A 26,971-nucleotide genomic window follows, 5' to 3' on the forward strand; every position below is an offset into this window, starting at 1 on the left:
CTTATCATCACTTTTAATAACTATATAATATTCTATTGTAAAATTATACCATAATTTAGTCAAACAAATTCCCCATGACTGGGGAATGCGTTCAGTTTTTTTCCTGTATATGCCTCAGAAGATGAAAAAGAGAAAGCAACTGTCTACTTGTTCATAAAGTGCAGAGATTACATTTATAAAACCAATAATTACAATGCCTTTACTTTATTCCTGGTATTACTACACTGTCTAGCTAAATAAGACAAAGCAGCTTTAGCCAATAAAAATTAGCTCTTCTTTCTTGGCATATAAAAATCAGGAGAATTACCTTAATAAAGCTGTTATTTAAAAAAACAAGAACCAAAAAAACAACGAGAAGTAAGTTCCCACCTCTGATATAACAAGCTTGGAGGAGATGGATCTGTGAGAAGCCCTACTGGGTTTTATCACTCTTTTTTAATTTTTGCAGATCTGGTAAATACAAAATGGTATATCATTTTCATTTCTTTGGTTACTAGTGAAGCTGAATATTTTTTTTCATGTTTATTGGCCATTAATATCTCCTACAAACTGCTTGTTCACGACATGTCCTTTTAAATTTTTTCTACTGGGTGTTTCCATTTTTAAACTTATTCATCAAAGCTCTTTACGTATTCAGGATATTAACCTACCTGTCCTGTATGTTAAGAATGTATTTTTCCCAGTTTGTTATTTGTCTAAATTTTTAACATTATTTAAGGTATACTTACTGAGACAAGCTTAACATTTTTATGTTGTCTAATCTGATTCTCTTCCTTTATAAAATCTGGCTTTCACACCATGCTGAGTTTAAAAAGACTTCATTATCCAAATACATATGTTCACTTACATTTTTAGTACTTATGTGGCCACACTTTTTAACATTATGCACACTGGAATTTATTTTGGGACTGGGTGTGAGATCGGGATATAACTTAATTTTCTTTCCAGTTAATAAGTTGTCACAATTCTATTCATTGAAAAGTCCACCCTTTCCTGTGTGGATTTAAATTGCCATGTTGAACACATATACTTATGTTCTTAATTCTTAAATTCTTAAATACACGCACGTCTATTTCTAGACTTTACATTCTAGTTTACTGATCTAGCAGTAACACAAAGATGCTTGTTATAGCTTTTTAGTGCATTTTAATATCTCTCAGAACAAGTCTTTCTCTATTGCTCCCAATTCTCTAGCCCCACATTTCCCCCTTCCCTTCATTATCAATATTTTCATATCTCCCTTTATAGTGGACATCTCCCTTTGGCCGTCAGCTGGTACACAGAGAACAAAGTAGAGCATGAGGAGAGACAATGAGTGCAGTTTTGAAAATGGGGGTTACAACCTAAAGGACCACCTTTGCCATGTGCTGCGTGCGAGATCTTGGATGTAAGTCAGTTAACCTCCCTGGGTCTCGGTTTTTGCATCGTGATTCGTGATTTGATGAAATAAGCTCTAACATCACCCCCTGCTCCACAGTTCCGTTCTCCTCTCAGAGAGGGCAGCAGCCCAGCTCACTGTGGGAGTGCTGCAGCCAGGCTGCGGAAGACTCAGGAATGAGAAGGAGGCAGGCCCAAGGCCAACCATCCATCTCAAGTTTCCCTGAAAACTTTGGCAATAAAAAGGAGCTCTTTTGTAGACCTCACTAGCCCTGAAACATCTCTGCTCAGCAGCACTTCTTTGCTACCTCACACTTCATTTCATTTTGTCTATGAAGTATTTTCTTCTCTGCATGTGATACCCTGTGCTGGTCCCTACCAACGTTAATACCCCAAATTCTAATCCCCTTTTCTCTGCCTTGGCACATACAAACAGAATGATTTCATTCTCTCTTTGATCCTGGTAAAGGAAATGTTAAAGAATAGTAGACCACCCAAGGAAGAGACCTAGGATGATAAAGAGCTACTGACATTTTTTTCATTTCTGTCAACCTCATATAATTTTACTAATTTTTCTGCTTTTCTCACTCTACAAAGAACAAGGTTTCCACTCATCAGTTAAAAAAAAAAAAACTGTTTAGCAAGAGCAAATTACAAAATGCTTATTGTAGAGAAGAAAACATGTCACCTACCAGAGATAATAATGTTAATGGGTTGGGTGTATGTGTATATTAAAAGTAATTTTTTAATTAAAAAACAAAACAGATAATTCAGTATATATACTTTTGCATCCTGCTTTTTCATTTGCTATTATTTTGGTGCCCCATCTTTTTTTTTCTTTTTTTGGCCACGCCATGTGGTTTGTGTTATCCTCCCCGACCAGGGATCAAACCCAGGGCCCCGGCAGTGACAGCGTCAAGTTTTAACCACTGGGCCGCCAGGGAAGTCACCAATGGAGCCCCATCTTTAAATGCTGAGTCTCCAATCACTAACATGACCACCTATTAGACATCCAGGCAGACTCTGAAAGCATTTTGTGAGGAGAGATGCCTTCCCACCACCCCATCCCATTTCAGCAGGAGGTCAGTTACAACCAAAATGTAGCCGCCCACAACCGAAGTCCTCACTTGCAACAATGCTCTGTGTGATATGGTCGGCTTACCAGAAGCAGCAGAATTACCTGAGTTTCAGCTGTGGGCGCACCAATCCAAACTCCATCTGGAGCAGTTCATTGTAACAGGCCATGGCGCTGGGGTTTTCTACATACCTCTACAAACAGAAAGGGGATTTTGTGGATAAACAAATGTGCACCTTTAAATGATTAAATACATATATAAAAAATAATTCTTTCCAACAGGATTCTCAACTTGGTACCTGAAATCTAAAAAATAATTTATCTTTCATGATGAACAGGAAATGAGAGATGAAAACTTATGGGTACCAAATTAGCTTTTAAAAAATAGTACTTGCACATATCTGAGAATATATTAAGAAACCACTGAGTTGTACACTTTAAGTGGCTGAATCGATCAACTATACCTCAATAAAGAGAAGAAAAGGCAGAAAGAAGGAAGGAAGGAAGGAAGGAAGGAAGGAAGGGGGGAGGGAGGGAGGAAGGAAGGAAGGGAAAGAAAGGCAGAAAGGGCAAGGTATTTGCTGGAAAGAGAAAAAAATAAAATAATTTTTAAATAAATTAATTTTAAAAACTACAGTATACTATAGTATAACCATTTAATGGAACAGCATGCAGCTATTATACACACACTTATATGGAATGATGTACGAGACACGCTGTCAAGTAAAATGAGGAAATGGAAAATTGCATTATAATTATTTTACATTTTTATAAAAATATTATGTCAAGTTTAAAATAAATAAATAGCTGAATTACATGGTATATGAATAGTATCTCAATAAAGTAGTAAATAAATGGAATTAGAAAAAAATAGGCCTTCATTCCTGGGCATGTATCCAGAGAAAACTATAATTCAAAAAGATACATGCACCCCAACGTTCACAGCAGTACTATTTACAATAGCCAAGACATGGAAGCAACCTCCTAATAGTCCATCGAGAGAGGAATGCATAAAGAAGATGTGTGGGGTGTGTGTGTGTGTGTGTGTGTGTGAGTGTGTGTGTGTGTGTGTGTGTAGTATGTACAATGGAATATTACTCAGCCATAAAAAAGAATGAAATAATGCCATTTGCAGCAACATGAATGGACCTAGAGATTATCATACCAAGTGAAGTAAGTCAGACAGAGAAAGGCAAATATCATATGATATCATCTATATGTGGGAATCTAAAAAAAAATACAAATGAACTTATTTACAAAACAGAAATAGACTGACAGACATAGAAAACACACTTATGGTTACCAAAGGGGAAAGGATGGGGAGAGGGATAAATTAGGAGTTTGGGATTAACAGATATACACTACTGTATGTAAAATAGGTAAACAACAAGGTCCTACTGTATATCACAGGAAACTATATTCAATATCTTATAATAACCTTTAATGGAAAAGAATCTGAAAAAGTATAAATATGTATATATATATACATATGTATATTTGTATATATATATGACTGAATCACTTTGCTGTACACCTGAAACTAACACAATATTTAATTCCACTAAAAAAAAAAGTTCAAGAAAAAAAAGAGCCCTTAAAAAGGCTTTTCTTTCACTGCCTTGAAGTAAGAGGATTTTTGATGTCTACACGTCACTAGCAGAGCCTAGAATATACAGAAGGAGGAAATTTATTAACTAAAGTCCTGTCTATATTAACTTTCAGAGTCTATTCACTTATTCAAGAGCAATATGTTGTCCTCTTTCGAGCTGAACAAGCTCACGGTAAGCAAAAATATGCTTGCACATCTCTTTGTAGCTGAGTTTCACAGAGGTAACTCGCACTCAGGCAACATTCTCCTACAGTCACTTCAAACAGCAGCTCAACTAAGCTGACAAAGGATTACCCTCCACAGCAGAGGTACTGGCAGAGCCATGGCTTTGCCCAGGTCTCTCTTATTGCTGTGGACAGTAACTGTTTTGTATAATAACCTTTACATAATGGAAACATCTCAACGAAGCAAATTTACATGGGAATGGGAAACCTGAGCACCACCAAATTACGTATTTCATGAAGACATCTTACAAGTCGCTACGTTCTGTCACGTAGTTACATTCAGATGTAAAAAAATATTTGTGAACATTTACTCACCCCTATTTCTGTGAACAGCTCTTGCTTTCACCTGCTCAATACACAGATAATATCTGACTGAGGAGGAAGCTGAGGCTAAGAGGCAGGACATCTGCAGGCCACTATCGACAACCAAAGCCAGACCAATCCAGGGGACAGGGCCCCTTGTGGAGCTCCTTCTACTGCCAGTGAAGGCAGATATCCCTGTTTGAACAGTGCTCAGGGTCTTGTCATTGTGTCAAGAAACCTAAAAATCCAGCCCCAAGTTCATGCCTTAAAAGCTGTATGATTCTCCATGAGGCCCTTAACCTTCCTGAGCCTGCTTCCTCACCTGCAAAACAAGACACCCTGCTCCACCAGACGACCATGAGAAAGCACTCTAACTGTAAACTGTTGCACAAACATAAAGCACAGTGACTGCCGTCCCCTGGGAGGGAAGGCAAGGCCTGCTGGCCATGGGCATGATGGTTCCCGGGCCTGCAGGCCAAACACAGCCCTTCTTACCCACAGAAGTCTGAGAGAGGTGACATGCCTACCAGCTCCCCGCTGCTGAGAGGGGAGGAGAGTGCTGGCCCTGCCGCTCACTCCTCAGTCAGCCATGAGCCCTCAGGCACGTCCAGGAACACTGCCCATCTGCAGAGGCGCCCACTGTGGACCAGGCAGGAATAGGGAGGAGAGATTTCCGGGTATAGTGCTTGTGCCACTCCAGTAGACAAGGGGTGGGGGACTTGAGATGGACAGATGTCTCCAGCTGTCCACGCGCTTGCCTGGCTTCACCTGCTCTGCAGGTGACATCTTGGGACACGAAGCCATGTGTATTATGTGTCATGGCCTCCCATGCATGCAACCAGAGTTTTCACTGGGTGTGAATGTACATATCCAAACTTTTTTACCCCAAAGTTAGACATCATGGCTAAAAAACAAGCACATGTGACTAAAAGTACAGCATTTGCTCCTGCTATCTGCCCCTCTCCCTCACTACCTCTGCTTTGTTCTGTGTATCTAAATATCCTGTCTTTCCTGCCCTTCTCCAACTTTCATTCATGTCCCAAGGATTCCACAGGGCATAGAGGGTGGAGAAGGGCAGCAGGTCCAGGGATCTTCAGGAATCAGGCCGCTATTCCCTCTGCTTGAACAGCAGCTGGTCTCCCCTCCCCAACCCATCCCACAAGAGGGGCCGGGGCCACAGTCCTGCAGACTCCTGAGACAACTCAGCCTTGCTTTCTCCAGAGCATACCACACCCACCTTGCTGGGCCCCACCCAGTGGTTCTCAACCCTTGGCTGCATATTAGAATTCCTTGCAATCTTAAAAAATAATACCAACGTGCAGGCTCCTCCCCACACCAACTGAAACAGGGAAGCCTTTCAGGGGGTTCTAACCCACAACCAGTGTTGAGAGATACCAAACCCTAACCTTCGAGATTTTAGTCAGCAAAAGCTCAGCCGCCAAGTCCAACTGAGGAGGCAAGTAGGTCTCCATCCATCCATCCTGAACTCCTGAACTATGGCCAATCCACAGAATAGCTGACTGCCCCCTGAATCCCAGAGTTCTCACTGTGGTGATGGCTTTCAAGTCCAGGGCTGGGTTCAAGCATGGGCCCCACTGCCTCCCAGCATGAGACTCTGGAGAATCACCTTCCCTCTAGGTCTGGATGCTCTGCTCTGTCTCCGTGCCCTCTGTCACCTCACTATCCTTTTGTTACCTGAGGGTACAGGACTCTGCATGAGAAGAGTTAGCGCGTGTAGTCTCTGAGGACTGGTCACCGACTTGGATTCGTCACTTATAAAGTGGTGAGGTTGCTGCTATCTCCATACTTCCTAAGTCACAGACCTCTAAAATGATTACTTTAAAACCTTTGTGTTTTTTGCATGGGAGTGTTTTCGCAGAGACATGCACTTAACCGTGGTTCCCAGCAAATGCTTCGGGGGGACACCCTGATTAAGTTGTACGGGTGAGAGGGCAGGCAAAGTGTGTATGTCGGTTACTTTTGAATTTTCAAATTAGTTTCATGATAACTCAATTATACTAGGAAAATACAAAGTCCATGGTTAACTAGACTTTCTACCAGGACACGCTTCCCAGTCCACGAAGCTGTGCTGATGGACTTCCTTGCGCAGAATTTCAAACACACAATTTCCAACACTGCATCTATGACCTCGTACAAATAAAAAGCTTAATGACTGCTGGTGGCTGTAGGTAAGCAAACAACCCAAGGCAAGATGAATATTCTATCCCCCAAGTTTCACTAGTTTCACTGCAAAGTGGAAGCATCGAAGGTACTTGTTAAGAATAACCAGTTCTGGGCTTCCCTGGTGGCGCGGTGGTTGAGGGTCCGCCTGCCGATGCAGGGGACATGGGTTCGTGCCCCGGTCCGGGAAGATCCCACATGCCACGCAGCGGCTGGGCCTGTGAGCCATGGCCGCTGAGCCTGCGCGTCCGGAGCCTGTGCTCCGCAATGGGAGAGGCCACAACAGTGAGAGGCCCGCGTACCGCACACACACAAAAAAGGACAGCCAGTTCTGCAGCTTAAGAGTAATAATATAAAGATCTTCAAAGTTATCTGGGAAAGTGTTTTGCCCCTTGTGAATGCTTCCCTAAGCAGTTTAAGGAGGGATGACCTAACGATTCCTGGGAATAGGTGATCTACAACTTCCAACCTGGGATTCTTAAAGGAATGCTCACCTTCACGCTGGCTAATGTGGTTTTTCTCATACTAGCTCACATGGATTACTGGAGGTCAGGGAATGGGGACAGGCACTGATATGTGTGAATGTTGTGGGAGTGTCAAAAAGGGAGAACCAAAAAACTATGTAATAATAATAATCTAAAATTTTTATATAAAATTATGTGTGTATAAAACAAGGTCTTAAGTTCCACCTTATCTGATGTTAATATTGGAATTCCTGTGTTCCTTTTGTCTGCATTTATTTGCTACCTCTTTGTTTCTTTATTATTAAGCTCCTTTTATCACTGTCTTATAAACATCATATAATTGTACTTTTGTAACCCAATCTAATGGCTTATCCTTTAATGAGAGAATTCAGCCCATTCCCATGCACTTGATTTTACTCTTATCTTACTTTGTGTTTATGATTGCTTTCACACTGTTGTTTCCCCTTCCTTGGATCTGCCAGTTTGATCAAGTTGCTATAAATTCCGTACGGTTTTTTGGTTTGTTTCTTGGCCGTGCTGAGCAGCTTGTGGGATCTTGGTTCCCTGACCAGGGATTGAACTCGGGCCCTTGGCAGTGAAAGCATGGAGTCCTAACCACTGGATCACCAGGGAATTCCCGCAAATTCCATATTTTGTTAATTTGGAAGTCTACTTAAACTTCTGTATTAATGGTTACTTTCCTTTTCACCGATCTCAAAAGCAGACATAGATTTCTTTACTATTATTTGAAAACAAGATACCAGTTACCTCCAGAACAAAGTATCTCCCACCAGCACATTTCCCATAAAGAAGAAAACTTCAGAATACTTTCACTGCCCACCCCCATTCCCTGTCTGCTAGGTGAGGTCACAAGAACCCTTTTACCTCTACTTCCTCCCCCAAAACCTTGAAGACACCTAGGGTTTGTTCAGATAGTCTAGAATTTAAATACTGAGCTATTATTGGATGTTATGTAATGATAATTATATATAAACAAATATATTCTACATTGCACACACATACCCATACCCGTGTATGTACACACGCAGACACAGAAAGAAGGAGGGCTCGAGAAGGAGGGGGGAGCAGGGGAGGCTCCCCTCCTATCACTTCTCTCTACCGCTCTCTCCCTCATCTTAGAATTTCTGTTCCAGTTCATTTGTTCTATGGTTGAAGTCCTTACTCAATCATTTTCCTCAGACAGGGCTACTGGGGAAACACATCTCTGAATTTTACGTATATCCCCCAAAAGGAATATCTCTTTTGCCCTAAAGGGCACGAACAGTAACTTAGCTGGGTGTGTGACTCTCAGGTTACAGTCCTTTTCTCACCGTAATCTCTAATCAGATGAGACATTATTACTGTTTTATACAGTAAACATGTGTTTATAATTACCCCACATTCACATTTTCTTGTTCCTCATTCCTTCCTGCCTTTCAGGCCTCCCACTTGGGACTTACCTTGCTTCTGTTTGAAGTACCTCCTTACGAATTTCCTTGTGAGAATCTGCTACTTACAAACTGCCTCAATTTTCATATTTCTGAAAGTCTTTATTACACCTTCATTTTTGAAAGTATTTAGGCTAGGTGTAACAATCTAGGTTGGCAGTTATTTTCTTTTATCACACTGAAAATATTATTCCACTGTTTTCTATCTTCCGTTTATTGCTGCTGAGAAGCTAGCTGTTAGTCTGCTATTCTTTTGAAGGTTAATCTTTTTTCTCTGGCTGATTTTAAGATCTTGTTTTTGTTTGTTTGTTTTTTCACTATGATATGTCCTCTTTTTATTTACTCTACTTTGGAATTTTGGAATCTGTGGACTAAAGTCTTCCATCATTTCTGGAGAATTCTCTTCAAATATACTGCCCCATTCTCTCTTCTGTCCTTCTGGAACTCCAGTTACATGTATGCTAAACTGTACATTCTACCCTCCACATTTCTAAACCTCTCTAATTTATTTTCTATTTTTTTATCTTTGTGCTACATGCTGGATAATTTCTTCTGACTTACTAAGTTTTCAAATTTTCAGTTATTATATGCACACTTCTCAAAACTCGATTACGTTCTACCTAAAATGTGCTGTCACTTTTTATACTTTCTTATTCCTTGCAGATATTTCCAAGCTTGTCTTGTCTTTATTTCTTTACATATAATAGGCATAATTGTTTTACAATTCATATCTGATCATTCTAATTTCTGAGGACTGTGAGGGTCTGTTCCTGCTGTCTTTCTCCCCCTGCTAGTTCTCACTTGCAATGCCTTGTCTCCTGGTGGATTGGTTAATGCTGAGTGCTGCCTGCTGCCCCTGACTGATTATTTGCAGAGATTCTCTGAGGCCAAAGAAGAAGGTGTCTTTCTCTGGGAGGATTTGTAATTTGCTTCTTCCAAATACCTGGGAGTGCTACCATCCAGAATCACCTTATTTATTATTTTTTTAATACATTTATTTATTTTATTTTATTTTTGGCTGCGTTGGGTCTTCATTGCTGCGTGCGGGTTTTTCTCTAGTTGCAGCGAGCGGGGCTACTCTTCATTGCGATGCACAGGCTTCTCACTGCGGTGGCTTCTCTTGCTGCGGAGCATGGGCTCTAGGTGTGCAGGCTTCAGTAGTTGTGGAGCGCGGGCTCAGTAGTTGTGGCTCACAGGCTCTAGAGTGCAGGCTCACAGTTGTGGTGCACGGGCTTAGCTGCTCTGCGGTGTGTGGGATCTTCCTGGACCAGGGCTCGAACCCATGTCCCCTGCATTGGCAGGCGAATTCTTAACCACTGTGCCACCAGGGAAGCCCCAGAATCACTTTAAACTAAGTTCAAGGCTTGAGGTTTCTGGACTACCTCATTGATAATATTAATTTGGGCTACAAATCTGCCCAACAATCAGCCTTACATAAGTTCTCTCCATCATGATTCCCAAGGCTCATTGGCAACCAGCTGACCAAAGCCTTCAGAAGCTTTTTGGCTTAAGAGAAACCAACAGACTGGAGCCAGTGGTGGAAAGAAAGGGAGCCATGTTGGGGAGGTCTTACTTCCAGAATCCTTGAACTGGCTTTAAAGTTGCATGTAAACATGTAAGCATTATAACAACACATCCTATGGTATAATTTTTAATGAGTAAGCCATTAAAGGAGATTTTAATATGTTTAGATGACTTTAGCAGGCATAGTTTTGAGAGACTAAGAAAGCAAAGTGTTGTGGATTATTAGATTACCAGATTATAAAGTTAAACCAAACTGTAACACAGCATAAGGACAATTTTTTTTCTTCAAATTAATTCAAAACTATTGCTGGGCTCTAAACTCAGATAAAATAACTTCTCATGCTGAATTATACTTGTATAACAAAAAAGTGGGTACATACCCTTGTAAAGCCAGCCTCAATGAGGGACATTACAGATGACTCTTCTCTAACCGCCCTTCAAAAGAATATAGTAAATGGTTAGAGACAGTTTTTATCAATTACATCTCACATCTTTAACTACTCATTAATTTACATAATATTATAATTGTCATATAATGAGCACTTTTAGATGAATTAGATTAACATACAAATCAAACGTATAAAGTTGAAAACAGTTTTCTGTTTTAGTTTCACACTTGGCTTTTTGGCAGTGTATATTAATGCTTGAAATACAGAGATTACACTAACAGCCAGGATACAGGAGTGACTGTATATCTATTTGATACAGAAAAATTTTAATTTAAACTAAATTATTTCTGTTCTTTCCTTACCTCCAATTTTAAAATGAAATATAAGATTTCCCCCAATTATATATAATTCAAATCTTCATAGATATTTGGAGTTTGAAGTCCCTAGGAAATACGCCTGGAAAACATTCATACTTTAGGAATGGAATTCTCTCGTGTTTGCCTATTTCTAAAGTGAAAGGCAGTCCAAAATCACAAAACCTAGTATGAGAGTACAAACTCCAGCCATGAATTTAACTGCCAAAGTGAAAGAAAATAAGAAAGAGTAAAGAAAAAAAGGCCCAACTAAAAAGGGTGAGGCCTGTCATGGCCCACAAGCTGTTATTTGGGCCTCTGTTAAAAGCAAACATTACACTGACACCTGAATTTCAACATCAAAAAAGAAGGAAAGAAGGAAATATCTTACCTGCGTACTACACCAACAATAACTGTGTTTTCTGAGAGTTCTGATGATCTGATAGACCTTTAAAAAAAAGTTTTAAAATAAATTTAAAGCAATTATTTAAAAACTAAATATACCTAAACGATTTTGGTAGAACAATTAAAGCTGGGGGAGAGGGAGAAGGGAGAGCAAAAGATCCCTTCATACGCTGGAGGCACCTTCTTAGCTACTTGATCTTTCTCTCTTTGGAGGACAAACTCCTAACTAGTGGCCTATGGTAACCCTAACAATTATGGAGTGTGAAGATAACAGCTAGTGCAAATGATGTGCCTTCTACTTCTGCTGTTTCTTAACCTAAGCTGTTTCAGGCGGAAAATTTTCCCTACCTGGGGCTTACATGAAAGGGGTTACTCGTCTCTTCCTACCAAAGAAAAATGCAAGTTTATGTATATTACCACTAGCTGGGGTGAAGCAGCCCAAGGGTCAGCTCTCCACTGTATTCTAAGCAGTGCAAAGAAGGGTTCCCAAGTAGAATGCAGGCAAAAACAGTAACAATAAATATTCAAAACTTGGAAATGCAAGATATTCTTATCAGTCAGAAAGAGGAGAATCAACACCTGGCAGGAAAAATTAAGAATGGAAGACTGGTTGAGAAAAGTAGAAGACTTAAATTACCCAAGGAGTATGAGTCTGCCCACAGGGATTGAATTCAACCTTCCGGAGAAGCAGCTTCCCAGAAAGTCACGGGGAATGAAAATCCAGCCAAAAGATGAGAGAGGGCAGAGATAAATGTGACAGAGAGGAGTAGGAGGAAAAGAAGTTGCTCCACTGGAGATATGCAATGGCTTTGACCCATCCTACCCTGGGGAAGAAAGCAGGCCTATCCAGAGAAGAAGAGCCAGGCCACAGGAAGAGGGAGGAACTCGGCCCCTGGCCTGGAAGGAAGAGGACTCACACCGGAGGGTGACTTCAGACGGAGGAGATGGAGAGGACTGGATCCAGACTGCCCCAGCCAAGTCAGAAGCACGCTGGCCCCTGGACAATGTGTCCGGGATGGGACAGAGAGTAGCCCGGACTTACTGCCTTACTTCAGTTCTGCTGATTCAAGAATCACTTGTATCACTTCTGAATCACTGAACACGGAAACTGATCTGAGTGACTATTTCTCAATTCTCCCAAGGATGGTTCATAACATAACCATTCCAGATGCGTAAGAGAAAAGTCAATTCATCATATACAATGGATGCCTCAGTTTTGGCAAAATTTCTCTGCAAAGGGCCAGAGAGTAAATATTTTAGGCTTTTTGGGCCATACAGACTCTGTCACAACTACTCAATTCTGCCATTGTAGCACGAGAGCAGCCACAGACAATACATAAATGAATGGGCCTGACTGTGTTCCCCTTTGCCTATCCCTGCCTCAGGGCACTGAAGCTTAATTTTCTCACGGAGCTCAGGCTGAGAAAGGCTGAAGTCCAACGACAGATGCAGACTAGCTCTGGGGTTGGGAAGTTGCTCAGGGATGGAAAAGCAGCCCTAGGGACCAGCCAGTCTCTCTCATGGACCACGTAGCTCGTAACACTCTCTCTCTCGCTCTCTCTCTCTCTGTGTTAACACTTCTGCTTCTCCTAGGGTCCACTGTACTCCTCCAGCTTCTATTTGCCTACCATCTCCAGAGGGAGCCAACCTAAAGGGCACTGGCTACCTGGCTCTACTGGAAGAGCCCTCTCAACAGGTCGCTGAAGGGCTTGCTGACCAGGTGCCAGGCCCTGGTCCAAACATGGTCTCCCTGCCTAGAAAATAGCCAAGCTCACCCTCCTGGAGAAGGAGCCATGGGAAGGGCTGTTTCAGCTCGGGAGGGTGACTGGCATGGCAGACCCTCACACAACAGACAAGGCCAGGTCACTTTTCTAACCTGTTGGCTAATACTCACCCTAGCACTAATCTTATTTATTTATTTTTTTTTATTAGTTTTTGCTTTATAACAAAGTGAATCAGTCATACATATACATCTGTTCCCACATCCCTTCCCTCATGCATCTCCCTCCCTCCCACCCTCCCCATCCCACCCCTCCAGGCGGTCACAAAGCACCGAGCTGATCTCCCTGTGCTCTGCGGCTGCTTCCCACTATCTATCTACCTTACGTTTGGTAGTGTATATATGTCCATGCCTCTCTTTCCCTTTGTCACAGCTTACCCTTCCCCTTCCCCATATCCTCAAGTCCATTCTCAAGTAGGTCTGTGTCTTTATTCCCGTTTTACCCCTAGGTTCTTCATGACATTTTTTTTTTTTAATTCCATATATATGTGTTAGCATACGGTATTTGTCTTTCTCTTTCTGACTTACTTCACTCTGTATGACAGACTCTAGGTCTATCCACCTCATTACAAATAGCTCAGTTTCGTTTCTTTTTATGGCTGAGTAATATTCCATTGTATATATGTGCCACATCTTCTTTATCCATTCATGCGATGATGGACACTTAGGTTGTTTCCAGCTCCGGGCTATTGTGAATAGAGCTGCAATGAACATTTTGGTACATGTCTCTTTTTGAATTATGGTTTTCTCAGGGTATATGCCTAGTAGTGGGATTGCTGGGTCATATGGTAGTTCTATTTTTAGTTTTTTAAGGAACCTCCATACTGTTCTCCATAGTGGCTGTACCAATTCACATTCCCACCAGCAGTGCAAGAGTGTTCCCTTTTCTCCACACCCTCTCCAGCATTTATTGTTTCTAGATTTCTTGATGATGGCCATTCTGACTGGTGTGAGATGATATCTCATTGTAGTTTTGATTTGCATTTCTCTAATGATTAATGATGTTGAGCATTCTTTCATGTGTTTGTTGGCAGTCTGTATATCTTCTTTGGAGAAATGCCTATTTAAGTCTTCTGCCCATTTTTGGATTGGGTTGTTTGTTTTTTTGCTATTGAGCTGCATGAGCTGTTTATAAATTTTGGAGATTAATCCTTTGTCAGTTGCTTCATTTGCAAATATTTTCTCCCATTCTGAGGGTTGTCTTTTGGTCTTGTTTATGGTTTCCTTTGCTGTGCAAAAGCTTTGAAGTTTCATTAGGTCCCATTTGTTTATCTTTGTTTTTATTTCCATTTCTCTAGGAGGTGGGTCAAAAGGATCTTGCTGTGATTTATGTCATAGAGTGTTCTGCCTATGTTTTCCTCTAAGAGTTTGATAGTTTCTGGCCTTACATTTAGGTCTTTAATCCATTTTGAGCTTATTTTTGTGTATGGTGTTAGGGAATGATCTAATCTCATACTTTTACATGTCCCTATCCAGTTTTCCCAGCACCACTTATTGAAGAGGCTGTCCTTTCTCCACTGTACATTCCTGCCTCCTTTATCAAAGATAAGTTGGCCATATGTGCGTGGGTTTATCTCTGGGCTTTCTATCCTGATCCACTGATCTATCTTTCTGTTTTTATGCCAGTACCACACTGTCTTAATTACTGTAGCTTTGTAGTATAGTCTGAAGTCAGGCAGCCTGATTCCTCCAGCTCCGTTTTTCGTTCTCAAGATTGCTTTGGCTATTCGGGGTCTTTTGTTTTTCCAAACAAATTTTGAAATTTTTTGTTCTACTTCTGTGAAAAATGCCAGTGGTAGTTTGATAGGGATTGCATTGAATCTGTAGATTGCTTTGGGTAGTAGAGTCATTTTCACAATATTGATTCTTCCAATCCAGGAGCATGGTATATCTCTCCATCTATTCATATCATCTTTAATTTCTTTCATCAGTGTCTTATAATTTTCTGCATACAGGTCTTTTGTCTCCTTAGGTAGGTTTATTCCTAGATATTTTATTCTTTTTGTTGCAATGGTAAATGGGAGTGTTTTCTTGATTTCATTTTCAGATTTTTCATCATTAGTGTACAGGAATGCCAGAGATTTCTGTGCATTAATTTTGTATCCTGCTACTTTACCAAATTCATTGATTAGCTCTAGTAGTTTTTCGGTAGCATCTTTAGGATTCTCTATGTATAGTATCATGTCATCTGCAAACAGTGACAGCTTTACTTCTTCTTTTCCAATTTGGATTCCTTTTATTTCCTTTTCTTCTCTGATTGCTGTGGCTAAAACTTCCAAAACTATGTTGAATAAGAGTGGTGAGAGTGGGCAGCCTTGTCTTGTTCCTGATCTTAGTGGAAATGGTTTCAGTTTTTCACCATTGAGGACAATGTTGGCTGTGGGTTTGTCATATATGGCCTTTATTATGTTGAGGAAAGTTCCCTCTATGCCTACTTTCTGCAGGGTTTTTATCATAAATGGGTGTTGAATTTTGTCGAAAGCTTTCTCTGCATCTATTGAGATGATCATATGGTTTTTCTCCTTCAACTTGTTAATATGGTGTATCACATTGATTGATTTGCGTATATTGAAGAATCCTTGCATTCCTGGAATAAACCCCACTTGATCATGGTGTATGATCCTTTTAATGCCTAGCACTAATCTTAAACAGGGAATGAAAGACATGGACTCACAAATGGTATTTCCATGACTTCTTAGGACACTGTAGTTGTTCTTACATTTATACTTCTATCATATCACGAAGATTTAGAGGGAGAAAAGGCAATTTAAGTACGCAGCCAGCCATTTCAAACCAGCTCTCATCTTTTTACAAGAAAAACAGAGATCTGAGTGGTATAATAGCAAGTACGCAACCAGGTAGATGATCTCAGTTAAGTAGATTTGGATACAGAGATGAGGGGCACTGGGCTAAGGACAAAGTAGAAGGAAAGACCATGTTTCCTGGAGACAAGCAGGTCCCTGCAAAGGAGGTCTAACATGGTATGAAAAGGCAGAGGTGTATTCTTAACTTTCTCTGGTCCATAAGAAGGAAGAACTGGCTAGGAAATAGAAATGTCAGGAACCGGGTTGCAAAATAACACCCTTTACTTTAGAATTCATGAAAACTAAGAAAGAAATGACATGGCATCATCAAAATATACACCCGGACATTCGGAAGGAAGATTTCAAGAAGTCAGAAAAAAAGATGGGGTGTGAGGGACTTCCCTGGCAGTCCAGTGGCTAAGACTTTGCCTTCCAATGCAGGGGGTGTGGGTTCGATCCCTGGCCAGGGAGCTAAGATCCCACATGCCTCCTGGGCAAAAAATCAAAACATAAAACAGAAGCAATATTGTAACAAATTCAATAAAGACTTAAAAAAAAACTGGTCCACATCAAAAAAAAAAATCTTAAAAAAAGAAAAAAAAAAGAAAGATGGGGCGTGAGTCTACAGCATGAGATTCTGAAAGGCTGCACAAGCATGCTGGGAAGCTCTCAGAACCATGCTACCTGGTGAAACATTTGCATTTGATTTGGTTATGCACAACAGAAAACTCCAGAGAAAGTGGCTTAAACAAGACTTGTCTCCCACATGCAAGGTGTGCAGAGGTGAGCAGTTCAAGCTGCAATGGCACTCTGCAGCATCAGGAACTGGGCTCCTTCTGTCTTATGTTTCTCTATTATTGACTGTACGTGGTTTCTTCCTCATGGTCCAAGACAGATGCTGAGCTCTAGCCATAACATCCACATTCCAGACAGCAGGAAGAACGGCATGCATATTCCCTTCAAGGACACTTTTCAGAAGATGCACATGACACTTCCACTGGAAAAGCTAGGGAATGCGGTATATTTTCTAGGTGGTCGTATTCCCACTAAACACTAGATATTCTTCTATTAAGAAAAGAGTAGAAATGGATATTGGGGGGCAACTACGAGTCTCCAGATACACTAGGAAACTACAAGTAATGCTGATGATGGTCTTGATACAAAACTGGAAAAAAGGCCACATGCTGGAGGCTTACTGTATGAACACAGCAAAGCTCTTCAATGACTTAAATTTTACAAAACCACAACTCCATTACTTGTACTATGCCACTGTTCCCTCTTGCCACATGGAATGAGTTTCACATTGAAAAGAATGGAATCTACGATAGTAAAAAGGATGTTCAGACCAAGGTAAATCCAGAGATTGTTATGAAAGCACCCAGCGCTCTGAGTTCAATCTTGCTTCTGCATTCAACACAGACTTTTTTTTTTTTTAAACATCTTTATTGGAGTATAATTGCTTTACAATGTTGTGTTTCTGCTTTATAAAAAAAGTGAATCAGCTCTACATATACATATATCCCCCATCCCCTCCCTCTTGCATCTCCCTCCCACCCTCCCTATCCCACCCCTCTAGGTGGTCACAAAGCACTGAGCTGATCTCCCTGTGCTATCCAGCTGCTTCCTACTAGCTATCTGTTATACACTTGGTAGTATATATATGTCCATGCCACTCTCTCACTTCGTCCCAGCTTACCCTTCCCCCTCCCCGTGTCCTCAAGTCCATCCTCTACACCTGCGTCTTTATTCCTGTCCTGCCCCTAGGTTCATCGGAACCATTTTTTTTTTAGATTCCATAAATATGTGTTAGCATATTTGTTTTGTTTGTGCATATAGGTATTTGTTTTTCTCTTTCTGACTCACTTCCCTCTGTATGACAGACTCTAGGTCCATCCACCTCACTACAAATAATTCAATTTCATTTCTTTTTATGGCTGAGTAATATTCCATTGTATATACATGCCACATCTTCTTTATCCATTCATATCTGTCAATGGACACTTAGGTTGCTTCCATGTCCTGGTGATTGTAAACAGTGCTGCAGTGAACACTGTGGTACATGACTCTTTTTGAATTATGGTTTTCTCAGGGTATGTGCCCAGTAGTGGGATTGCTGGGTCACGTGGTAGTTCTATTTTTAGTTTTTTAAGGAACCTCCATACTGTTCTCCATAGTGGCTGTATCAATCTACATTCCCACCAACAGTGCAAGAGGGTTCCCTTTTCTCCACACCCTCTCCAGCATTTATTGTTCGTAGATTTTTTGATGATGGCCATTCTGACTGGTGTGAGGTGATACCTCATTGTAGTTTTGATTTGCATTCCTCTAATGATTAGTGATGTTGAGCATCCTTTCACGTCAACACAGACTTAATTCTGTTAACGTATGTTGGGTTTCTACGCAGTGCTTTACTTCCTCCGCCTCCCTTTATAAAAATCTTCCCTTTCATTACAGAGCCCTGCTCCTGTTGCACAGAGGACTAGCTCTTCATTTCTTCTGAGTACACTAAGCATATGTCTTCTAAAAGGTTCTTCAGTTTCTTATAGAAAACAATTTTCTTTGTCTTCAGGCTGTTCTTTCCCCTTCCATAATTTGGCAGCTTTTTGGTCCCTTTCTTTATCCTTGAACGGGAACAACATCAACACAGGCAGAGTGTCTGCAGCAGAGATGGTCAAAGGAGTCTCCCTTGCACCCCTCTGCTGGACCCTTGGGGTTAGCAGCCGTCCTCCTCTGAGGTCTGGACCTGCAGATCAGGTCAACAGGTGCAAGTTCGTGCTCAGAGAGCGCTGCAGGCAGGCATGCATGGCTCTGCTGCACAGAGGGGACTCCTGGCCTGCTGTCTGCCATCCTCTGGCTAAACCTGACAACTGATGCAGTTTGCTGTTCTGAAACTGCAATGTGTGAAGGAATGTTCCCAGGCTCCTTACGCCTCTGCCCCTTCTTACAACATGGTAGGAAAAACCACGTCTTTGTCCATCTCCCTCTGCTCCCTGTCTTGGGTTTCCTAGTGGATGTAGAAAGTAAATCACAGAAGTGATGGTGCCCGGCTCTGGTCAGTGCAACTCCAGCATCCCAGGCTCAGCAGGACACAGTGGGAGTAAAGCAAAGCCTCTTCCCACTTCCTTCCTGCAGGGCCATTGGAATTTCAGCTTCAGAGGCTGAAGTATGCAGAGCACATTCCAGGAACAGGCTTCTTTATCGGTCCCCATAGCACAAGAGATACAGTGAGAATCTCTGTCCTTTTCTGTCTCCCAACTTCCGACATATCTGTCATCTTATCTTTGGTTCGTTCATTGCTGTGGTCAGTCTTTGTCTCTACAGGAAGTTGGGAGGAGGCCCTGACCTCAGCCTCACAGCTGGCTGACAGGCCTCCGCTCCTTCCATCTCCTTCTCCGCTCTCCAGGCGGCAGCCACAGTGCTCTCTCTGGCAGTGCATTCTGGACACTCCCCTGCGTAGAATACGTAGACTACGCCAGGGTCTCAACTGCCTACAGGGCAGACTCCAAAGCCTTTGGCTCAGCACACAAGGCCCTCCAGATCAGGCTCGTCTGCTGCTCCAGCCTCACCCTGGGCCAGGGCCCGTACCTGCTGGATCCAGCAGCCACCTGACACCAGGCAGAGGAGCCCTGGAAACCCTGCCCAGTCCTATACATGCTGCTTCCTCCACCCAGAATGTTTTCTCCACCATCCTTCCTTTCAGAACTCCCGCTTATCCTTTGGGACTCAACTCAAACACCCCCTTGTGAAGCCCTCCTAGACACAGGCACGCGCAGCATACCTCCTCTGTGGGCATCTATGAGCTGTGCTGAAATCGCTCGCTTGCCCCCGCCAACAAAAGCATTTGTTCCTCAGAGGCAAGAACCATGTCTTATTCACCTATGTAGCTCTGGTAACAAGCACAGTGTCCTGAACCAAGAAGACCTGCCAAGTAGGGTTCCCTCAACTGGTGAGTTTGAAAATATCGCAGACACAGAATATCTAACCCCTAGGAAGGCATCTGGTAAGGAGTGTAAGGAGTTCCATGTGTCCCCAGTAGAGAGATACAGCTGAATGCTAATCATTCAGACAAATCAGCAACTGATGAAAAACCCTTCACAGGGGGTGTTGATCAGGTATCCCCAAAGGAAGCAGAAGGGACAGACGGGGCTCTGCCAGGGCTAAGGTCTCTTAGCGAGCAGTGTAAGTGGAGAGAGAGGGCGAGCAGGCTCAGGAGGGACAGCCTGGAAAGATTCCTTGAAGGAACAGTCCACAGTGGGCAGGCACCCTTAAAAGGGATGATCTTAAGGGAGATAAACCAGGTAAGGGCCAGAACTGAGATGAAACTGACTAGGAAAGTAAATCAGGGCCCACTCTTGCCTCTAGAAAACTCACTCCAAATGCCACAAGGACTCCCCCCACCCCTTGTCCTCCAAATCCTCAGCCAACAAGACAAAAGTGATGTGGTAGAACACAGCTAGTGAGAAAGACTTCAGATTCTTGGCCAGGGCTGTGACACAGCTGTCAGGAAAGGAGCGTGACCGGGGGTGTCTTTGTAGAGGTCTGTTCTCTGGCTAACACAGGGGGGTGACGGCTCTGCTTACTCTACGCTCATCTACCCAAACCCGTGAGCTTTTCGGTTCGGGAGCCACGCCTACGAGAGATCTTGACTGGAAGAAGGTACTCAGAGGAGGCCTCCTTGATGGGGCTGGAATATGAAACCACACTCTGTGAGGAGCCGCTGACAGCAGTGAGGATGTGCTCCAACCAGAAAAGACCACTCCTGTCCTCAAATGTTGGAAATCTGGGGCCAAATATGGAAAGAGCTGGACTCAACATGGAGGAGAACTTATGAAACTCAGAACTCTCCCTTGGGAAACCCTAACCCCCATCAGAGGCTGGATGGAGGGTGGTGGGGACTTGGTAGAAGACATGCACTCATGACAGTCTAAGCTTCTCTAAAACCACATGTTAAGCAACCAAGGTCACTTTCTCTGTTTTAAAACTGTATAAGTTGTAAATTTATAAATTTGCTGAATGAGTTACCCTATTTGTTTAGAATATTCCCAAAATGTGTAACAACAGTACTTTCTCCTCCTTCAAAAAGTGGAGCATAATTGTATGTTATGTGTATTTTACCACAATAAAAAAAAGCAGGCCATAACTACCGCAACTTAGTTTTTCTTTTATAACACAGGACGGTCTAGCAGAGCCATCTTTATGAGTATGAATGTCATCGTCCAGCACATACCTGTGGCCAGGTTTGGACCTGGACAAGACTGTGAAGGAAGCCAAGGTGTCCTTGGCACCTCACCCCCCTTCAACTTTTCTGTTTGGGCTCTTTGGCTCTCCTTAGATATTTCTCCTGCCTAGCAGCAGTCTACCAAGACTAAAAGCACCACATAACTAAGATATTTTCTTCCCTTCCTCTGAGTGCTATCCATCAAATGCTAGAGAGAGAAAGGATCTTGGAAACCAAGTGTTCCAAATTTACAGCTGAGAAAACACATCCTCAGAGAAGACAGAGAGTTACCCAAAGGCAGCTGGGCAAGGGAAGAGCCGAGCATAGGACCCACGGTCAGAGCTCTCTCCACATCTCCACATCCCTCATGGGTGTGCTGTCAGATAACACATCAAACAAATCTGGGCTATAGTGACAATGGCTAACTGCCATCAACCAGACAGAAATAGGAAAGGAACACAGGCAGCATGGCAGGCAACACAGAGCAAGGCCAGAGGGAAGCTTTACTGGAGGCGGATCACACCTGGGTAAAAGCCACCTCATCTGACTACATGAAAGGTGAACTCTCAAGTACATGAAATCACCATGTACTTGTAAACAACCTTCTGATAGGATGTCATTTTCCTGTCAGCTCAGTTTTTAACCCCTGTTATATTTGGTTTTCAATCTTTTCTATCTCCTAAAAGTCAACATTTAAATGTCCTTAAAATTAATACATTATAAAATTTTATATTATATTAAAATTATGATTTGTCTTCCCCAAAATAAAAGTTTTCTTTTAAATAAAATTGATATTTCACTTTTGCCTTGCTTCCATCAGCAGCAAATGACTTTCTTTAAAAAGTACTTTTCTTAGATTTATGTCTGCTACCCAAACTCTCTCATGATATTGATATTCTGCAATTATGAGAAACAAGGCACATACACCTAACATTAGAAGACAATTTTCAAATTTTTTATAACTGTAAAAACATCTAGAAAACTATAATAACTCTTGTTGCAGTACTATGCAGGTGACAGTTGTGGTTAATTACATACAGGATTTCATCTTAACCCTTAACGGTTCACATTCAGATTTTCTTACTGTTTTAAGCAAAGCAAAACAAAACAAAAGAGATAGAGATCCCTCCTAGAAATAATAATATTCTAATGTCTTGCTTATTTTACTTGCATGGAAGGCAACTTAAAAGACACTGAATTTAACCTCATGTATTTGGGGCTGCGTTTACTGTCACAAATGCCAGCGGGACTCTTGAGGCCTGAGTCTCAGACTTACCTGCACAGCACCTCCCCGTCCAGCTGTTGGGGATTTCTGTGGTCAATGATGATGATGTCATGATGTCTGTCCAGGAAACAGGCAAGGGCCGTCTGAGCCTCCTTGATAACTGTACACTTAAACCCTGCTTTTTCACATGCCCTACAGAATCCATTACACTGCTTATCTTCTTTGGGAAACACTAAAAGTACCTGAATCAAAAAAGCATGAACACTTTTATAAAAAAAAAAAAAAAAGGTGTCGTTAGAATTGTCATTTCTTAACAAGCCACAGAAAACTCCCAAGTGTTTTCAAGGCGAGTACTCAGATGTGAGCATAACGATCTGTTGAGTAAATCCTTTTCCTACATGTAACTCTGGGACGTTATCACTCAGCTCCCTGAAATGAGTGTTATTCTATCTGTTCTTAGTCTGGAAGTCAGTGCATGGATCATATGCTTATTTCTTTTGCTAATAAGCCCACTGGAAGAACTCAACAAAGACTTGATTAAGTACTTTATCCTAAAACTGAATCAATTAAAAAACACAAATATTGGGCTTCCCTGGTGGCGCAGTGGTTGAGAGTCCTCCTGCCAATGCAAGGGACAGGGGTTCGTGCCCCGGTCCAGGAAGATCCCACATGCCATGGAGCGGCTGGGCCCGTGAGCCATGGCCGTTGAGCCTGCGCGTCCGGAGCCTGTGCTCCAAAACGGGAGAGGCCACAACAGTGAGAGGCCCGCGTACCGCAAAAAAAAAAAAAAAAAAAAAAAACACCACAAATATTTATTTTAGTTAACAGTAAGTTAACTAGGTAAGTCCTTAGATGGCAAACACCAATATTGCAGTCAAACTCCCAGAATACTTAATACTTTAAATAATACATTTAAATATTCTGACTCAAGACTTTATGTAATTCCTCCAAGTTAAAAAAAAATTACTTTGATTATAAGAGAGGAGACTTAAAGTAGACCACAATGTTACAATTCAAAAACTGCCTGCTTAGTGACACAAGAATAGCACCAGGTGCAAGACACAGCTGGCTGTCCTCGCGCCTGGCCTGGATGGGCGATGCCTGCGTCTGATGCCTTTCCCCTGCGCCAAACCTGGGGCAGGAGTGCACTGCTCCATCCCTTCACACTCAGACTGACTAACAGGGGGCAACTGTGGTACGTGGTACAGTCAAGGTGGGACAGCCTAAGGGAAAGAGACTGCAAAGCTGACAGAAACCCCATTCCCCAAGACTCAGTCCCTCTAAACTTACCCAGGTGCACAAATATCACAAGTGCAAAGAGTTAAGAGAGCACATTTCTTCTGTGCTGCGCAGCATGTGGGATCTTACTTCCTTGACCCGGGATCAAACCCAGGCCCCCTGCGTTGGGAGCGTGGAGTCTTAACCACTGGACCACCAGGGAAGTCCCAAGAGCACATTTCTGCCAGTCCTTTTCACATTTTAAAAAATGTAACAGTGAGCATGCGTTTGTGTACAGGAAGCATCAAGTAACGCTGGAGCTAAATTTCAATTGGTTATTTTGTTTAATATTTTGGATTAGAAAATTTATATTTTCTCTCTGCTACAGCTGATTCAGTAACATAGAGTAGACCATGCTTTTACTCTCTATATTGGAAAATTTCAAACCTACAAAAAGTCATGAATGACAATAAATGCTAGAACACCATTCTTCTAGTTTCATCAATTGTTAACATTTTGCCACCTTTGCTTTCTCTCTCTCTCCACATACATACTACACATGTACACGCACACACAATTATACATATTATTTTATTGCTGAAACTTTTAAAGTAGGTTGCAGACATTTCATCTCTAAATACCTCAATGTGTATTTCTAAGAAAAGTACATTCCCTAATATAACTGTAGTACTGCTATCAAGTTCAGGGAGTTCAACATTGATCCAGTATTTTATCTAAAACAGAAGATTATTTTCAATGTATAACTTTAGACCCTCTCCCTCCCCGTCTTTAAAGAAAATCAAGGTGAAAAGTACAGCATGGTATATTTTTACCTGGAGCTGATCTGGATGAAATCTCATGGGGCCAAATTGTATATCAGCTACTGCTACCTGCAAGAAAAAGATCTGCTTAAAAATGAAAAGAAAAAAAAAAAAAAGATAAGCTTGCTTAAATTTTTCTCTCATCAGTGCCACAGATGAAAATGAAATTTCTACTCTAGAGAAAAATTACGTAAATACTTATTAGACACAGGGATCTCAGTTATCTCCTTATAAACCCCAGGAAAGGTGGAGAGCAGAGAAGGACACATAAAATGGGTCTGATCCCAGCTTTTCTTTTCCTAGCTGTGTGTGACTCTAAGTGAATTACCCAACCTTCGGCCTCAATTCCTCATGTGTTACAGAGATCAGGTGAGATTACAATATAAAGAGCCCCCAAAGATTAGACACCGAACAAACACTGGTTTCTTCCATGTCTACTCCCATCTTTCCCCTGATGGACAATGAAATCTTACATCTAAAATGGCACACAAAAAAAATGAAATCCAGCTATCAGAACCATGGGACCTCAAAGACTCCTTGTTGAGAAACGGTTAACACTTTCATTTTACAGACAAGCACAGTGCTTATCAATAAATGCTTATTGGGAAATTCCCTGGTGGTCCAGTGGTTAGGACTCTGTACTCTCACTGCAGCGGGCCCGGGTTTGATCCCTGTTCGGGGAACTAAGATCCCACAAGCCTTGTGGCGCAGCCAAAAAAAAAAGCTTATCTATTTGAGAACTTAACACCAACACACAAAGATAAATACAGTGTCATAACCAAACCCCAACAAGTAATAGAATCATAGCGCCAATGGAGGGCTCAGCATATACTGGGCACTGTGCTAAGGGCTGAACATACATTATCTCGCTGAACCTTTGCAACATGCTGAGAGTTTACATTGGAAAGCTGAGGTTCCAAGTACTTTGTTTAAGGCCACACAGCAGCAAGTGGCAGCTGGGATTCCACTGACCAGTCTGTTTAGTTCTATAAACTGTGCTGCAAACCCAGGGCCACTGGAAGGTTTGGGAAGTCTGTGCACTGAACAAAGGAGCACAAGAGAGGGAGAATGGAGAGCTAAAATCCAGCCCCAAGCCATGAACCCTGGGCCTTGGGTTGCTACCTGGAGGAAGAGACACATTTTGCAATTTTTCCAGAAACACTGTATATATGTGTTGAGGGGATCCCTACCCTACTCCAGGCCTCTGGGTGACGGTGTGATTTCATACCTAAAACACAGCAGCAGCAGAACTAGATCTATAAACCTTCCCACAAGATACTTCCTAACTGCCTGCTACCTCCCATCTCTCCCCTCAAGCAGTGATCTCTCCTACAGTAAACACATGCAACAAAACCTGCTTAGTGATGGAGGAAGTCCATGTATATTTTTAACTGCTAGAAGCTGATGTCTACTAATTATGGGACACTGGCTCAGTTTCTGATTTGCTTTGTAGTAACTTCATCTCTCAGAAGGTGTGAGAATGAGGGTCGCTACTACTCTAGACCTGAGACTGAGGAGGGCTTTGCAGTAGGGTGGAAGGGTGAGCCCAGACATCCCACAGCACCGTCTATCCTCCAGAGCTGGGCAGTCACAGGCCGGCCTCATCCAGAGGCACAGCTGGATGCCAAAGCCAGAATTTCTGATGGAATATGATCCAGGAGGTCCAAGAGAGTCTTAAAAGAGAGAGATGTGCTCTATCTACATAATCATACTCCCACAGTGCAGTGAGAAGGAAGGCAAGAGGCACCGAGAGAGATCAATCTGAACAATGACTTTGTTGGTTTTTATGAACAAAGTTTAAAGAAATGAATGAAGGAAAGAACAAGAAATGATACAGGCCTACTGCTTGGAGAAGACAGTGAAACTACTCAGGAAAAAGAAAGAGAAGGAAGAAAATGACAGGAAAAAGAAAAAGAAGGGAAATCATTTTGCTGATTTTCTACAGTGTTGGGGGAGGGTGGAGTTGCACAAAAGAAACCAGAAAACCCATCAACAGGAGGGCTGTGCCACTGCCCAGGATGAAGCGGTTGTTGGACAGCACTTGGGTCCTCTGTGTGAAACGGCGGCTGCAGCCTCTCACAGAGGATACTCATGAAATTTGCTATGAAGGATCAAGGAGACAAAAGATAAAGTCTGAACGGAGAGAAAGAAAATATTTATGAATATCGTAAAAACATATACTAGGTCACAAAGAAAACTTTAAAATATATTCCTTGTACAGCTTTTATTTCCAACCATAAGGCAATCAAACCAAAATTAAAAACATAAGTTAAGAAATACCCCCTCCTTGGAAATTTTTAAACTCATACAACTGCCGGATCAGAGAGGGAAATGCAAACTATGCCTACAGATTGCTTGGAAAATAATAAAAATGAGAATATCATGTAATAAAACCTACAGATACTAGTAAATTTTACTCAGAGGCAAAATTCACAGTCTTAGATCTTTCTGTCATGAAACAAGAATTAAGTAAATATACTAAGCTTTCAAATCACTAAATTTGAGAAAGTCAACAGTACAAACTTAAGGAAACCAGGAGGAGAAAAATAAGCT

General features: G+C 41.9%; 1 protein-coding gene across 2 annotated transcripts in view; it reads right to left on the reverse strand.

Annotated features, from left to right (window-relative positions):
- PDE8A (phosphodiesterase 8A) overlaps positions 1 to 26,971 on the reverse strand; it is a gene marked incomplete at both ends in the record, with an annotated part of 152,574 nt that overhangs the window by 58,465 nt on the left and 67,138 nt on the right. For both annotated transcript variants that reach the window (XM_079700005.1, XM_079700004.1), the window contains 5 exons: positions 2,558 to 2,646; positions 10,586 to 10,640; positions 11,339 to 11,395; positions 22,431 to 22,621; positions 24,431 to 24,487. In XM_079700005.1, the coding sequence (XP_079556131.1) occupies positions 2,558 to 2,646; positions 10,586 to 10,640; positions 11,339 to 11,395; positions 22,431 to 22,621; positions 24,431 to 24,487 (449 nt within the window). The remainder of the gene's footprint in view (positions 1 to 2,557; positions 2,647 to 10,585; positions 10,641 to 11,338; positions 11,396 to 22,430; positions 22,622 to 24,430; positions 24,488 to 26,971) is intronic.

This window comes from Hyperoodon ampullatus (assembly GCF_949752795.1).
Source record: "Hyperoodon ampullatus genome assembly, chromosome: 3".
NCBI lineage: Eukaryota > Metazoa > Chordata > Mammalia > Artiodactyla > Ziphiidae > Hyperoodon > Hyperoodon ampullatus.